Source organism: Podarcis filfolensis, assembly GCF_964270895.1.
Source record: "Podarcis filfolensis genome assembly, chromosome: 8".
NCBI classification, from domain to species: domain Eukaryota; kingdom Metazoa; phylum Chordata; class Lepidosauria; order Squamata; family Lacertidae; genus Podarcis; species Podarcis filfolensis.
In genome coordinates this window covers 16033008-16048172 of record NC_139611.1, presented here as the reverse complement: position 1 = coordinate 16048172, position 15165 = coordinate 16033008, and the positions used below count along the sequence as shown (strand labels likewise).

Here is a 15165-nt window from a genome sequence, read left to right as displayed (position 1 = left end):
GGGGAGGGGATGCAGAGGGACATTTCTCTTGACCTTAGGTTTGCTTTGGTGTGTGTGTGTGTTTTTAAACAGAACTTTAAAAGATGAAATTGACCTGACAGGGCCCCCTCTCACAAGACGGTGTGCTGGGTGAAATATCAGTGGGTCACACCTTTGACCCCTGCCGAGCTGCATTTTAAACTCTGCTGGACTTCTTTCTTTCTTTCTTTCTTTCTTTCTTTCTTTCTTTCTTTCTTTCTTTCTTTCTTTCTTTCTTAGTGCAGGTTGACTGGAGTAAGAAGCGGGGGGGGGGAGGGGATGGATCAGCTTCCTGTGGTTTTATGGGCTGGAAAGCAGTCGTTTACATGTGTAGGTAGCCTAAGAGGGTAGAGGACAATGGCTTTAGAGGTCAAAACCAACACTTTGAATCAAGCTCAGAGTCTTGCAACATCTGGATTGAATTGAGCTGGAGCCCAGCAACATCTGGGCAGTCACAGATTCTCAATCCCAGTGAGTTTCTTGGCTGAGCACAGATATTTGAACCCTGATCTCCCAGGTCCTAGTTCAACACTCACACTGCTCCACCACGCTGGCTCTTAGCAGCTTGTTGCATTTTATATCCCAGCTATCCACTAAGGGACTCGAGGTGGCTTACATCATTCTCTTGAGTTCCTTCATTCATAACTAGGCACGAGCTAGGATGCTGTTCCAACACTTGGCAAGACCTGCTAAGCTCCTCTTTCAAAGAGCGAGGTGGCTGCAGCCATTTGCACGGCCATATTTCCACGTCTCAGGTCTGGGCAAGAACCCAGGAGGGGGACAACTCCTACAACCACCTCTCACTCTCCATCTAATACTCCCCTCCAGAACATCTGCACAGCACTCATGAGAGTTCTTCACCCCTAACACTACGTATCCTCAGTAGTGACTGGGAGCCCAACAGTAGGTGGCGCCAGAGCTAATGTTAGCCAGAGCCAACTCCTCCTAGTTTTGTCTCCATTCTCTTCCCTGCCAAGTTCTACAAGGGCAGCACTGAGGCTAAGGAGGAGGAGGAAGCTGAGATCCAGAGCCACCTACGAAGGTTGCTTATGTATGGCGCGTTAACACAGCCTGTGTGAAAGGCCTGTGTTGTATAATGCAAATCGGAAGGTACCCCCACCTCTGGGAACTGTAGTTTGCTAAGGTGCTGGGAAGTGTAGTTCTGTGCAGTGGTAAACTGCACAGAGGTTTCCAGTGCACGGAGTGTACACAGCTTGTGCGAAAGACCCGTTTCGTATAATGCAAGTCAGGAGCCACCTCTACCCGTGACCTCTATGGAGAAAAATACTATAAGGTGTTATGAAAATAAGTGATAATTCGTCCAGTGGTGGCGGCATCTGGCTGGACAGAAGATGGATGGATGGAGAAAAGTGGTGGCGGCGGTGGGGGTCGATATGTGGGTCACGTTCTGTTTTCGTTGCATCCCTTTGCTGTGGCTCAGTCCTTGCTTCTTACCCTCTGCGGTTATATTATTCCTTGCAGATAGCAATCAACTGGAAGGAAGTGTGTGTCTAATTTGCATGAGATTATTTAAAACAAAAAAAAAAAACAAAAAACGGTTTGCATTAGTCAGGGTGATGGTAAACAACACAGATAGAGAGAGGGAGAGAGATGCCTCCTTATAATATAGCCGCGTCTCTCGGCTTTCAAGGCCAAATATAATTCACTTACAATCGGCAGCTCTCTTCATTCCTCCTTTTAACCTTTTGGATCCTGCCTGGGTCTCGGTCTTCACCAGGAGATAGGAAGCGCCGGGTTTATGCGGGGAAGGACTGGCTAGCAAGGAGAGAGAGGCAGAGGCAGTTGCAATGTCAGAAGCAAGGGTGTGTGTGTGTATATGCGTGTGTTATGCTGCTCAGCAGCTGGGCATTGCACAAATGTGAGACGCAGTGAGCCAAAGTTGTAAAGCGGAGACTCCCTTTTCGCTGAGGGGAACCGTCTCGGTAAACACAGCAAGCTTTCAGGTTGCACAGAGCTCTTGGAATCAGAGCTTGGTGTCGCTCCTAGGCCACCATATACCACTTTAAACAGTCACACCTTGCCCCAGGGAATTCTGGGAGCTGTCATTGGCCAGGGGTGCTAAGACTTGTTGTTGTTGTTTAGTCGTTTAGTCGTGTCCGACTCTTCGTGACCCCATGGACCAGAGCACGCCAGGCACTTCTGTCCTCCACTTCCTCCTGCAGTTTGGTCAAACTCATGCTGGTAGCTTCGAGAACACCATCCAACCATCTTGTCCTCTTAGGAGGCCCCTAGTCCTACCACAGAGCTACCTTTCCCAAAGTTCCCCAGGAAGAGGGATTGATGGGTTCAGCCACTCTGGGAATTGTAGTTCTGTGAGGGGAAACAGGGTCTCCTCACAACTTTCAGCACCCTTAAGAAACCACAGCTCCCATCTGCCCCAGCCAGCGCAGCCATAGATGACCATGAACAGCCCATGAGGCTCCCACCAGCAGTTTCTACTGGAATAATGCTTTCTGACTGAGACTCAATGATTTTTAAAAATAAAAATGCTTCCCATGGGACTGGGCCAATCAAACCTGAAAAGACCATTGAAGTAGATGAATGTGTAGCAGCCACAAAAGTGCTCATCAGTGGTGTTTCATCAAGCTGGCGGGAGGTTTTGTGTGAGCGGCTACAGGACCTACTAGGTCAGTATCCTGTTCCCTGTTGTGGTCAATCAGATGCTTCTGGGAAGTCCAAAAGCCAAGTCAAGGAGCCACCAGCCTTCGTAGGCATCTGGGATATTCAGAATACACACATATTCTGCCTGTATCTCTAGAGCCCTCCTCAATCCCTATCTTAAGAGGATCCCTAATGAAAACAGCCGTGCTCTGCCTAATCCTATTGTCGCTGGCTAATATGGCCAGATTAATGCGAGAAACAAATTTCTATCTATTTTATCCCTCCCGAACAGGATGCGAATCTAGCTGGGAGGAGGGTAGCTTAACAATGAGTGTTATTTCCTGTGCTTTCCAGATTGGAGACCTCAAGAACAAAGGGCTTCTCTGTGGTTTGGTGTGCAATCTTCAGCGATAATATTTATCACATATGCTCTCTTTGAATGGATTTTTTTGGGGGGAGGGAGGAAGTAGAGGGAGGGGAATGGGCAGCCTGATTCAATTGGGATGCATTCAGAACACCAGCGGTAAAGTTTGAGAAGCGGGAGAGCTCATCCTGACAGCCCCCATAATCACTTCTCCATCAATCCCCCAGTTTATTAGAATCAGCATGAGTGCAATCCTATATATTGTTCCTTAGGTGTCAGATCTGTTGAACTCAGTGGGGTTGATTTAAAACTTGAGAAAGTTTTACCCAGGCACGGGCACTTTTGTACATATTATTTAGCTGCGGATCTGAGTTGTGAAATTCATGAAAGTGCAGATTTTGAAGGAGGTCTAAAGTGTTTTGAATTGTATGTGGATTGTGTGGGTTCACCTTTAAAGGCGAACTGTTGAATTCCCCCTCCTCCCTCCAATCCTTAGCCACTGATCAGGGATGGTGAGAGTTGGGAGTCCAGCAACATATAGAGAGCCACAGATTCCCCATCCATGCTATATCATATGCTAGCTGGGTGCCTTGGAAATGACGTTTCCCAGGGTCCCCAGAAGTGATGTTCCCAGGACCACCACCCCTTTCTCTTTTCCCCACCCCAAGAGTCTTTCTGAAGCCTAAACCCACAGCATCTTATGAAAGTAATTCAAATCAAGTTGTTTTTTTTAAAGATATTTATTGGAGTTTTACAAAGACATGAATTTAAAAGATCATATAAAAAGAAAGAAATACAATAAAAGAAACATAGAAAAATACATAAAATAAGAAAAGGAAAATAAAAACAAATCCATTTTTGTAACCCTAACTCATTATCTTATTTCCTTGGCCTCCTCACACCTCCCCTTTTTGTATTCCCATTTAAATAATCAAATCAGCAAATCCTTACCCTCTTTCGTTTATCTTAACTCTATATCTTAACATATTATAACTCTATATTTTCATCCATTTATCAATTCATTTTTGCATATTCTTATTAACTTTGTTGCTAATGCCACTTATTTTCAATCCAACATCATTTTAACATTCATTAATTTTACAGTGTTTCTGAAGATAGTCTTTAAATTTCTTCCAGTCTTCTTCCACCAACTCTTCTCCCAGGTCACAGATTCTGCCAGTCATTTCCGCCAATTCCATATAATCCATCACCTTCATCTGCCACTCTTCCAGGGTGGGTAGCTCTTGTGTCTTCCAATACTTTGCAATAAGTATTCTTGCTGCTGTTGTTGCATACATAAAGAAAGTTCTATCCTTCTTTGGCACCAATTGGCCGACTATACCCAGGAGAAAGGCCTCTGGTTTCTTCAGGAAGGTATATTTAAATACCTTTTTCATTTCATTATATATCATCTCCCAGAAAGCAAATCAAGTTTTGTCCTTGGAGGCCCAGGCAGCCTCAGGGGCTTAGAAGTGCCTTTTACCAGTTGTAATTGGTGCGATAACTACTGCTATTCCTGGGCCAGGAGAGCATTGATGACTTCAAGACTGGATTGCTGCAATGCACTCTGTGGGGCTTCCCTTGCGCTTGACCCAGAAACTGCAGCTGGTGCAGAATGCTGCAGCACGGTTGCTAACGAGAGTGCGGCACTGTCAGCATATAACACCATATATTATAACATATATAATATAACTTCACAGCTTGGGGGCCAGTTTTCTTGTGGGGCCTGCCTTACTCCACGTGTGTCCACTTGATCACTTCGATTTGCAGAATTGGCACTGCACTTTGGAACTCACTGCCTATTGAACACTCTTTTCTGCACCTGCTTAAAACATTTTGTTTAGGCCAGCCTACTCAGGCAACGTATATGTTGACATGTTTTAAACGTTGTTTTTAAAAAATCCTTGGTTTCAATGGTTTTTCACTGCTTTAAATTGCTCTTCAATTCTTAAAAAAACCCCAAAATTTTAATTCCTTGCAAACCGCGCACACAGTCAAGCAGTCTATAAATTTTGTAAAACGTGCAGACCTGGCTTAAGTTTCTAAAATGAGAAAGACACTAAAATCAAATAAAAAGGCATGGTTCCTTCTATAGTCTTGTTCCCTCTGGGCCTTGCGTTGTAGAATCTGCCCTTCATGGCACGCTCCCCGCCCCCCCCTTCTCCTTCCCTTTCTCAGCAAGGACTTTTACTCCCTCTGAAAAAGCGAGCCAGCTGTGCAGTTTCCTTTTCTGCTGCTGGTCAGCAGCTGCTCCTCTTTCTTCTCTGTCTCCCTCTCTCATTGGCCAAATCCTTTCCAGATGTTGCGGCCTCTCCAAATGGAGAGGGGACCCCTCTTTCCTCTCCCCTAAGCCCACCCCTAAAAAGGATGATAGCTTTGCAGAGAGCCGGATTTAAAGCCCCAGCCATCCAAGCGCCCGCCTTTTAATAACCGGCAGGTCGTCAGCGTCCTTTTCCAAAAGTTTCATCCCAGCTTGTTCTGCTCTGTTTTTATTGCCTCCTGATGTTTTCTGGGTCCCATTCATGCTCATCACAGTCAGACCTGATTTCCACTCCCCCCTTCTCTCTCTCTCTCTCTTCTCCCCCCTTTTTTTATTTCCGCATTTGTCATAAAATAAAGCAAATTATTCCCATCTTCAGAAACGATCTAGACTAATTAGTCGTCTAACCCAATAATTAGTTTTTTGTTTCCCTGTCTGTTTTCTTACATTATTGTTAGCTTTCTCCTTCCCTACCCTGGGTTTGTTGTTGCTGTTGTGTTGTTTTTCCCCACCCCACCCCATTACGGATTAAAATGAGCCACATTTGCAGTTGATGGTGTACGTTTCCCCCACTATGTTCGTTTTGTGTGTGAGTTTTTTGCGGATTTATTTTTATTTTTATTTTGACGGAATGGGGGAATTGCAATAGAAAAGCTACTTCAAAAGCAGCAATAAACTCAAAGATAAATTAAGGAAATTGAATGAGCCACATTTGGAAAAAGTGTCAGGGAAGGCTAATACGCCCGTCGCTTAAGGTTAAATTGCGGCAGTGAAGAGAGAATGTGGCTCCCACCCCAGTGAATCCAAAATTCGAGACGCGACCCGCATATTTGCCAAAATACTTTGGCGGCTTCTAGGGAGTTCTGTTGGGGATTCTGGGTTTTTAGTTGGGAAGCTTCTTGGTCTGGAGGGCCACGTTGTACCCCCGCTGTCAGAGGCATGCTATCCTTGAATATCCCTTACTGAGAAACACAAGTGGGGAGATCGCCACTGTGCTCAGGTCCTGTTTGCAGGCTTCCCAGAAGAGGCACCTGGTTTGTCACTGCAAGAACAGGCTGCTGGACTAGGTGGGCTTTCTCTAACTCATGGGTAGGCAAACTAAGGCCCAGGGGCCAGATCCAGCCCCATCGCCTTCTAAATCCAGCCCGCGTATGGTCCGGGAATCAGTGTGATTTTACATGTGTAGAATGTGTCCTTTTATTTAAAATGCATCTGTGGGTTATTTGTGGGGCCTGCCTGGTGTTTTTACATGAGTAGAATGTGTGCTTTTATTTAAAATGCACCTCTGGGTTATTTGTGGGGCATAGGAATTCGTTCATTCCCCCCCTCCAAAATATAGTCTGGTCTGAGGGACAGTGAACCGGCCCGCTGCTGAAAAAGTTTGCTGATCCCTGTACAGTGCTCTTCCGATGTTCACACAGTGCATAGTTAAAACATGGAATTCGCTTCTATCAATGGCCACAAGCCACCATGGCTAGTATCACAAGTTGTGCTTGGGCCTTCCCATAAGCATCATCTTGACCACTGTAAGAACAGGATGGGCTTTGGGCCTGATCCAGCAGGGCTTTTCCTATGCTCTTACAGGCCTGCAACCCCCACTTACACCTGTCTTTATTTACTGGGACCAGTCCGTATTTGTTTGGTTCCTGTCCTAGTTCAATATCTGTTTCTTTTGGAGGAGATCCTAATTCGAACGTTGCTCATTCGAGGACTTAACCCGACGTGGTATTTGCCATGTGGCCTGATCCTGCGTGAGGAGAGCCTGGCTGCCAAAATAGTCCAAAGAACCACCATCCTATTCTTACGCTGGCCCACCCAGACAGCACTCTCTCCATTTACAATTCCCAGCAACTGGTATTGCCACTGAGAGTGTGGGGAGAGTTAGTAGCTGAGAAATGTATTGTGACGATTGAAAAGCGGAACAAGGAGGTGTGACGGAGATGGAAGAAGGACAACGGTACCTCACTTGGATGGAAGGGAACTCCCTTTCCAGAGGGGATTGCAAATGGCAGCCATTCATTGATGGCCTTGCTGGCGTTTTTCCCTGGTACGCAACTCTGACTTGAAGAACAAGCACCCTCGTGGCTTTTTAAAAAGGGTGTGGTACAGACAGCACCTCCTTCTAGTTTCATCTCCATCCTCCTCCTCCCTGCTGAGACTGAAGAGGAGGAAGCTGGCAGGTAGGACCACCTCCTGGGCTGGTTGTAGGTTGAAAAGGCAGGCAGGTGGGGGCTGGCTCAAGGCAGACTGAGGTTGCTGGGGCAGATCACCCAAATGGACCGGTATTAAATGACTCTCCTCTTCTTTCAAGGGCTGACGGATGAAGAAATTGACCTGGCCTTCCAGCAGTCAGGTACTGCCAAAGAGGAGCCTCAGCCCCATAGCCTTTCCACGCAGTTGGTGCCGACTCAGCCACCTCATCTTGCCCCACACAGTAAGTAGCCCCATGGCAACCACCAGACTGTTTTATTTCCACACACCTCCCAGTCTTGTCTTCTTTCTCAGGGCTGCGAAACAGGCAGTGTTTTTCTTAAGTGTTTCTGGTTTTTATCTCGCTTTTGTTTTTCTCGGGCGCTAGCCCCCACAATGGTGGAAACATTTGACTGTAGGATGGCAATGCATTAAGGGTTGAATACAAGGACGCAATATAAGAGTGGGAGTTTGGTTTTTTTAAAAAATATCATTCCTAAAAGAGCAGCTTCCCATCCCAAATCGATACGTATTATACATAATATGTATATAAAATATGTATTTTAAATAATACCTTTGCAATTTTGGGTTGTGTGCAACCATTAGGCTAAAAGTTAACAAGTCAGTCATGTCCATTAATGTCAGTGGGCCTACTCTGAGTAAATCCCTTCTCCGGGATACCCCCCTCTCCCTAGGCCACACCCCCTCCCTGCCTCTGTTTCTTGCTTGCCTGGATGGAGGATTGAGGGGGGAGGGAATCTGTGAGTATGTGTAGAAACTAGTCTACTGTACAGAGGTGAAATTTACATGCACAGTCCCAGCCATGTTTACCTCTGCTCCTGCTTACCAGTGGCATGTGGCCCTAGGAAGGTTGCCCAGAAGAGAAGGTGGCCCTCAGGCTGTGCAGGGGGGGACGGGGGACACAGTTCCCCACCACTTGTTTGGATCCATTTCTTCATTGAAGCTTACCTGCCATCTTGCCCCTTTCCACACCCTATAATTTCATCTGCCACTTCCTTTCGTTTCCGCGCTTGAGGTTGCTGCTGGTTCCTGACGCCAGGCTAGTACGATCCCAGCCTCTAATAAAGATTTAACGCCAGCGATCTACTAGCACCTATTAGTCCCAATAAAGATATTGCAGAGTGAACGGCAACTTGTCCGCTCGCTGTGGTTTTGGCTCCCATCCTCACTCATGAAAATGACAAGGAAATTAATTAATCTCCATGCAACAACTCAAACGTGCAATTAAGCCGCGGCCCTTCGGCTCGAGATGTAATTCTCATCTTGCTCTCCGACTGGCTCCAGAGGTTATCCTGAAGTACGGAAAGTGCATAAGGACACCAGAAGAGCCCTTCTGGAACAGGCCAAAGGCCCATCTAGTCCGTCACCCTGTTTTTTCATAGCTCCAGGAAGCCCACAGGCAGAGCAAGAAAAAAGCTTGCAGCGTTTGGGACTTTTTAGTTTAGAGAAAAGCCGAGTGATAGGTGACATAATAGAAGTTTATGAATTGGCCTGAGTAAAACGGGATAGAGAAAAGTTTTTTTCCCCTCCTTCATAACACTAGAACTCGCGGCCACCCAATGCAGCTGAATGTTGGAAGATTTGGAGCAGGTAAAAGGAAGTCCTTCTTCACTCAACACCTAGTTAAACTTTGGAACTCACTCCCACAGGAGGCAGTGATGGCAAGCAGCCTTGGTGTCTTTGTAAAGGGTTACACAAATTCATGGAGAGAAGGGCTATTGATGACTACTAGCCATACTGTCACTCTTCTCAGTTTTCCTTATTTTAAAGTCCCAGTTCTTTGATGCTGATGCTAGACCTTTAACCACAGAGGAGAACCAGTCAGTTCACTCCTTCTCACTGCTTGAGTTCACTAGCATGTGCAAGTGTGTGTGTGTGTGAATCTTTTCCCATCTGTACTTTTGCCAAGAAGTGTCAAAAACTGCTTCTTCTTTTTTTTAAAAAAACCCAACACATAGAGACACACATACACACACATACACCCCACAAGCCACCAACTCCTTGATTTTGATTAATATAGAGAAACAAGACTTGGGCTGACTGATAATAAAACTGATAAATGACATCTGAATTACTTGTAGCTGTAATTTATTACATAAAATATCTTTTATTTGACATGCGATTAGTTGCTGGAAGCATCACTCAATCTGACTAGTTTGAACGCGCTCCCAAAATGAACCCCCCAACTTGGAAGGGAAATAAAGGAGGCAGAGTGGGAACACTGGTGCTGTCTGCCGTTGGCATTTATGAAATACTCTAATCCAGAAGTGAGGAGAAATCTGACTCTAAGTGTTTAAATGATTGATAGGGTTTATATATACTTTTCCCCACCTCCCCTAATCTCTTTCATTACATACAAATTCCGGGGAGTTCCTGAGCTAAGGTGTGCAAGCAGTGTTTGCATTGCGCGGGCGTTGTCAGCATCCCATAATATTTACGACCCTTGTCGGTGGGCGTTCTTGTGCTGGTTTTGCACCTGTTTTTTTTTTAAGAACTCCACCGTCTTTCGTACAAGTGCTGTTGGTTCCTGCTCTCCTTACCCTTGGATGTTAAGGCAGCCACTCAAGTAGGCCTCCTGCGGCAAGTTAAGGGCTGCCTCCAAGCGATCGCTCAAAGAAGTGTCACAGAAATCTGCTTTCTCTGCTTCCAGGCCACAAACGACCAACGTGGGCATTTGTTGGCTGACAAAACTTTTTGGAAGGCTGCTTGAGAGATGGGGCAGTGACCGGTGACAGAGATTGTTTTTAAAGGGGGATTGGGCAAGGCCGCATGAGAGAAGAGGTCTGTGGATGGCTCTTACTGCGATAGCTCCACAGAACCTCAGCGTTCAGAGGCAGTCTACCTCAGGATGCCAATTACTGGAGGCCAACCAGTTGCCCTTATGTACTCCTTGGCTGACTTTCCAGGTGTGTTTTTATATATTCTGGAAGACACTCAGATCAGATGGGCGGGGTAATAATAATAATAATAATATTAATAATAATAATAATAATAATAATAATAATTATTATTATTATTATTATTATTCTGGGGAACAGGGCTCTCAGCTGGATGCTGCTGCTGAATAGCTCAGTTGGTTAGAGCGTGGTGCTAATAACATCAGGGTCACAGGCCTGATCCCCATATGGGACAGCTGCATATTCCTGCATTACAGGGGGTTGGACTAGATGATCCTCAGTGTCCCTTCCAACTCTACAATTCTATGACTGTTCTGTAGGGCCCTGCTTGGGTAGTTATTTATGTGACACTTTCGACCTAGTTTAGTATTTGCTATGTGACAGATTATTATATAGGTAGGGAGATTGCTGGCCTCCCCATTAAATATTTTGCAGGCCTTGAGGAGTTCCTTACCAATGCATTAAGAAGAGCTCCGCTGGATCAGGCCAAAGGCTCATTTAGTCCACCATCCTGCTCTCACAGTCGTCTTACTCTTATTACAGAAAGTGGTAGGTTTTCCCACACAGATCCTACTCCTTCTCCTCGAAGCTGAAGGAACAATAAGTCTGCCAAAGTTACTAGTCCACAGGGTTGGGTCCTGGCTCACACTTTTCACTGTCATATCAGGGGAGCTGGTGCAGAATGTGGGGTGTTTTCTTCCTCCTCTCCTTCTTCTTCTCCTTCCCTTTCCCCTTCCCCTCTCTTCAATTAGTTCTTTTCCCTTTTTCCTCAGTGCCTTTTATTTTTCGCCACAAGACAGAATTGTTCCACACACCCCTAAAACGAGTAAAATGGCATTTCAGCTCCTCGTCTTTATAGACTCTCTGAACTTTCCGAAAGATCATCTCGGTCCCTTTTCATTAATAATGAAAACCAGGGGGCAATAAAATGTTCTTAGCACGAACATTACAGGGACAGAGGGAGAGATGACAGAGGTCAAAGGTCGCAGATGATGGAGTTGCTATGGGGGGGGGGGACTCAGGGAGACCTACAGGTGTCTTCAGAGTCTTCCTGGAGGTCAAAGAAGGAGTGGGACATTGGGGCCTGGGCTTTGCCCGGGCAAAAGCTCGGGGCAACTATTCCGACATGGTTCATAAGAAGACAATAACTCCGTAAGGGTGGGGATTTTATTTGCAAGATTGTGAATTGCTTCTCCTATATAGTGGTACCTCGGGTTAAGAACTTAATTCGTTCTGGACGTCCGCTCTTAACCTGAAACTGTTCTTAACCTGAGGTACCACTTTAGCTAATCCTGCTGCTGCCACACTGCCGCCGCTCGATTTCTGTTCTCATCCTGAAGCAAAGTTCTTAACCCGAGGTACTATTTCTGGGTTAGCAGAGTCTGTAACCTGAAGCGTCTGTAACCCGAGGTACCACTGTACAGAGTAAATCCATTGAAACGAATGGACCTAAGTGACTAATGATCTTGAACGTTAGCGGGCCTGCTCTGAGTTGGAGACAACGCATTGAGTGCATCTATTGTGTAGATTCATTTGGAGTTGAGATTGAAAAATCCAGAACCAGGACTGGCAGTTACGTTTTCTGAGCCAAGTGAACTCTGGGAACTGTGATGGGAATAGGGGCATCCTAACAACTCGCAGCATCCTTAACAAACCACAGTTCCCAGAATCCTTTAGGGGGAGCCCTGACTGTTTAAAGATGTATGATGGCGCTTTAAATGTGTGGTGCGGATGTGGTTATATATTTGGAATGTATCATTGGCCAAATGTAATACATACTCTCAACCTGAAGCTTTGCAGTATATCCCTGGTTAGACAATTTTACAATTGCTTCTCTGGGGAATTACTCCATATTTACTGGAGGCTCTTCCTCACGGATGGGGAACCTGTAGCCTTCCAGATCTTGTTGGACTTCAACTCCTATCTGTTCTGACCGTTGGCCATGCTAGCTGGAGGCTGATGGGAAGCAGAGTTTGACCGTGTCTGGAGGGTCCTAAGTTCCCCATCTCTATCCTGTGCCTGGATAAGGAGCGCAGCAAATACCACAAAACCCTACCTGTTCTTCCTCACTCTTACCTTTTTCGCTTCTGCCCTCCAGGTCCTCCCGGTTCCAGATGGCGGGATTATGGCGCTCTAGCGATTATCATGGCGGGCATCGCTTTCGGCTTCCACCAGCTCTACAAGGTAAGGGGTTACCTTCTGACTTTTGTCAAGGCCATGGGATGCAACCTCCATAGCTCTGCAGGGAGGTCCCAGGTTTCAGCTCCCAATGGCATTGGCAGGTAGGGCTGGGAGAAAACTCCCCACTTGAAATCCTGGACTATTGCTACCAGTCAGTGTGGACAATGCAGAGCAAGGTGCACCAGTGATCTGACTCAGTGTAAGGCAGCTTCCTATGTCTTTAGGCAGTGGTTCTCAAATATTTTCTCTGGGCCGCAGTTTCAGAATAAAAATTTGCTCGTGCCACTCTGATTTTTTTTTTTATGGATAAGAAATACACTGGAAAACAAAAAGGAACAACTCCTATCAGTGCTTGATTTATAACCTAGAACGCAACTACTTTATAATAATAGCAATAATAACAATAATAATAATTTATTATTTATACCCCGCCCATCTGGCTAGGTTTCTCCAGCCACTCTGGGCGGCTTCCAACAGAATGTTAAAAATGTGATAAAACATCAAACATTAAAAACTTCCCTAAACAGGGCTGCCTTCAGATGTCTTCTAAAAGTCTAGATAGTTGTTTATTTCCTTGACATCTGATGGGAGGGCAGTGGCGTAGCATGGGGGGTGCAGGGGGGGCCGGCCGCACCGGGCGCAACATCTTGGGGGTTAGGGTTAGGGGGCGCAAATTCACGGGTTAGGGGGCGCAAATCCACGGGTTAGGGGGCGCAAATTACTTGCCTTGCCCCGGGTGCTGACAACCCACGCTACGCCACTGTGGGAGGGCGTTCCACAGGGTGGGCGCCACTACTGAGAAGGCCCTCTGCCTGGTTCCCTGTAACTTCATTTCCCGTAGTGTGGGAACTGGCAGAAGGTCCTTGGAGCTGGACCTCAGTGTCCGGGCTGAACAATGGGGGTGGAGATGCTCCTTCAGGTATAACATGACAATGGGACGTCGAGAATAATGCAGCTATATACGAACATGACTCATCCCCCAAATATAATTATAAACAAGTCTCTTACATATATGTATCTTAAGTATGTATAGAAACTCAAGGAAATGTGTGAGTTTGCTTTTGCCGGGTAATCTCATTTGTATTATGTCTTATATGAGACAGACAAACTCTCATCTCTGCATATAAGCACTTCTCTTTTCTGATGTTTCATATTTGTCACTGAGTTGAAAATCCCTGTTCACAACAATATGTCACAGGGAACTGTAGATGAATAGCCAATGCTCTTGGAAGAGGAGTGGATACTGTTTCTGCATGTATAGTGAAGAAAATTTATTTTTATACTATACTACACTGAAATGTTGAAATGGTTCTTTGATTGTCCTTGAATCAGCCACACTTTCCCACCCTCTCCGGCCACACCAGTGGGATACACCACACTCCTTGAGAACCACTGTCTTAAAGGAAAGACTCAGTGGCAGAGCTTCCCATTTGCATGCAGAAGGTCCTAGGTTCAATCCCCAGTATCCCCAGGTAGAAGAAGAAGAGAGAAATCTGATTCAGTTTGATATAAAAGTGAACCTACCTAATTTTCTTTTCCCAAAACAATGTGAGGACCGAAACATCTCTCCTTCACAGTTCACACTTCTTTGAATTTTGCAATGTCATTGTCCAGTTGCTTTTTTTAAATGCATGTCTTAGGGGAAAGTGTACATAAAAGTGAATATATTCATCAAAATAAAATAGAAAAATGCATTGTGTTTGTGGAAACCACTTGCAAAAATGTGTATGTGAGTCAGAGCTGCGTCCAAAAATGTGCTTATTAGGAGAAGTTTGCACCAGAATGCTGACAGATTCACATAAGGATATAAAAAAGGAACTGCTACAGAAATGTAGAGTGCTGAATTTAAGATTTTTTTGGGGGGGGGATGAGAAACCAAGAAAACCAAAATTGTCAGATCCGCCCTTATCTCCAGGTAGGCCTGAGAATATCCCTTGTCTGAAACCCTGGGGAGCCACTGCCAGTCAACACCAAGTCTGCTTGATTAATGGTCTGTTCTGCCCAATTTTGTCCATAACCCTGCTCCCCACTGATATGCGGCCCCTGGAAGGTTGCACAGCAGGGAATGTGGCCCCTGCAGTGTAGAGAGTTGAGCTCTTGCCATGGAATGTTGTATTTACACGGCTTGTGTGTGCTTGTGAAGACTTGCCTCTTGCTGCAGAGTTCCCTCGCTCCCTGGACCCCATGCATTCCCACCCCCTGGAAATATACTTTGTAGGTCTGTTTCTGTTAGCAAAAGGAAAGAGTGTTAACTTCATTAGGGCTTATGAGTCAACAAAGCACAGTGCCAGGGGAGTATTTGAATTTTATCTGCATTTATTGGAAAGATGCCCGCCCCATCTTTCCATCTAAAACTTTGCAGGTGGCTAATGGCTGCAGCTCTGAAAGCAAGCAACTGGGTGGGGAGGGGAAGCTAAAATAATTCTGTTATTCCTTTTTAAAAAACTTTTTTAAAAAATGATACAAAAAAGTAGCAGTAAAATATGAATAAAAAACTCAGTTGGCAACAAGCAACTTTAGGGAGCTTTAGAAAGCCTGGGCAAATTAGAGAGGACTTGAATTGGCACCCAATGCTCATCAAACTATTTGCCATGTGTTGGGTGTAATTCCAA

At 45.5% G+C, this 15165-nt stretch overlaps 1 protein-coding gene across 1 annotated transcript in view; it reads left to right on the top strand.

The window, feature by feature from the left end:
* PEX14 (peroxisomal biogenesis factor 14) overlaps window positions 1–15165 on the top strand; it is a 118297-nt gene that overhangs the window by 90566 nt on the left and 12566 nt on the right. Inside the window, exons 4-5 of the mRNA XM_083628867.1 lie at window positions 7576–7698; window positions 12471–12556. Coding sequence (XP_083484993.1) covers window positions 7576–7698; window positions 12471–12556 — 209 coding nt within the window. The remainder of the gene's footprint in view (window positions 1–7575; window positions 7699–12470; window positions 12557–15165) is intronic.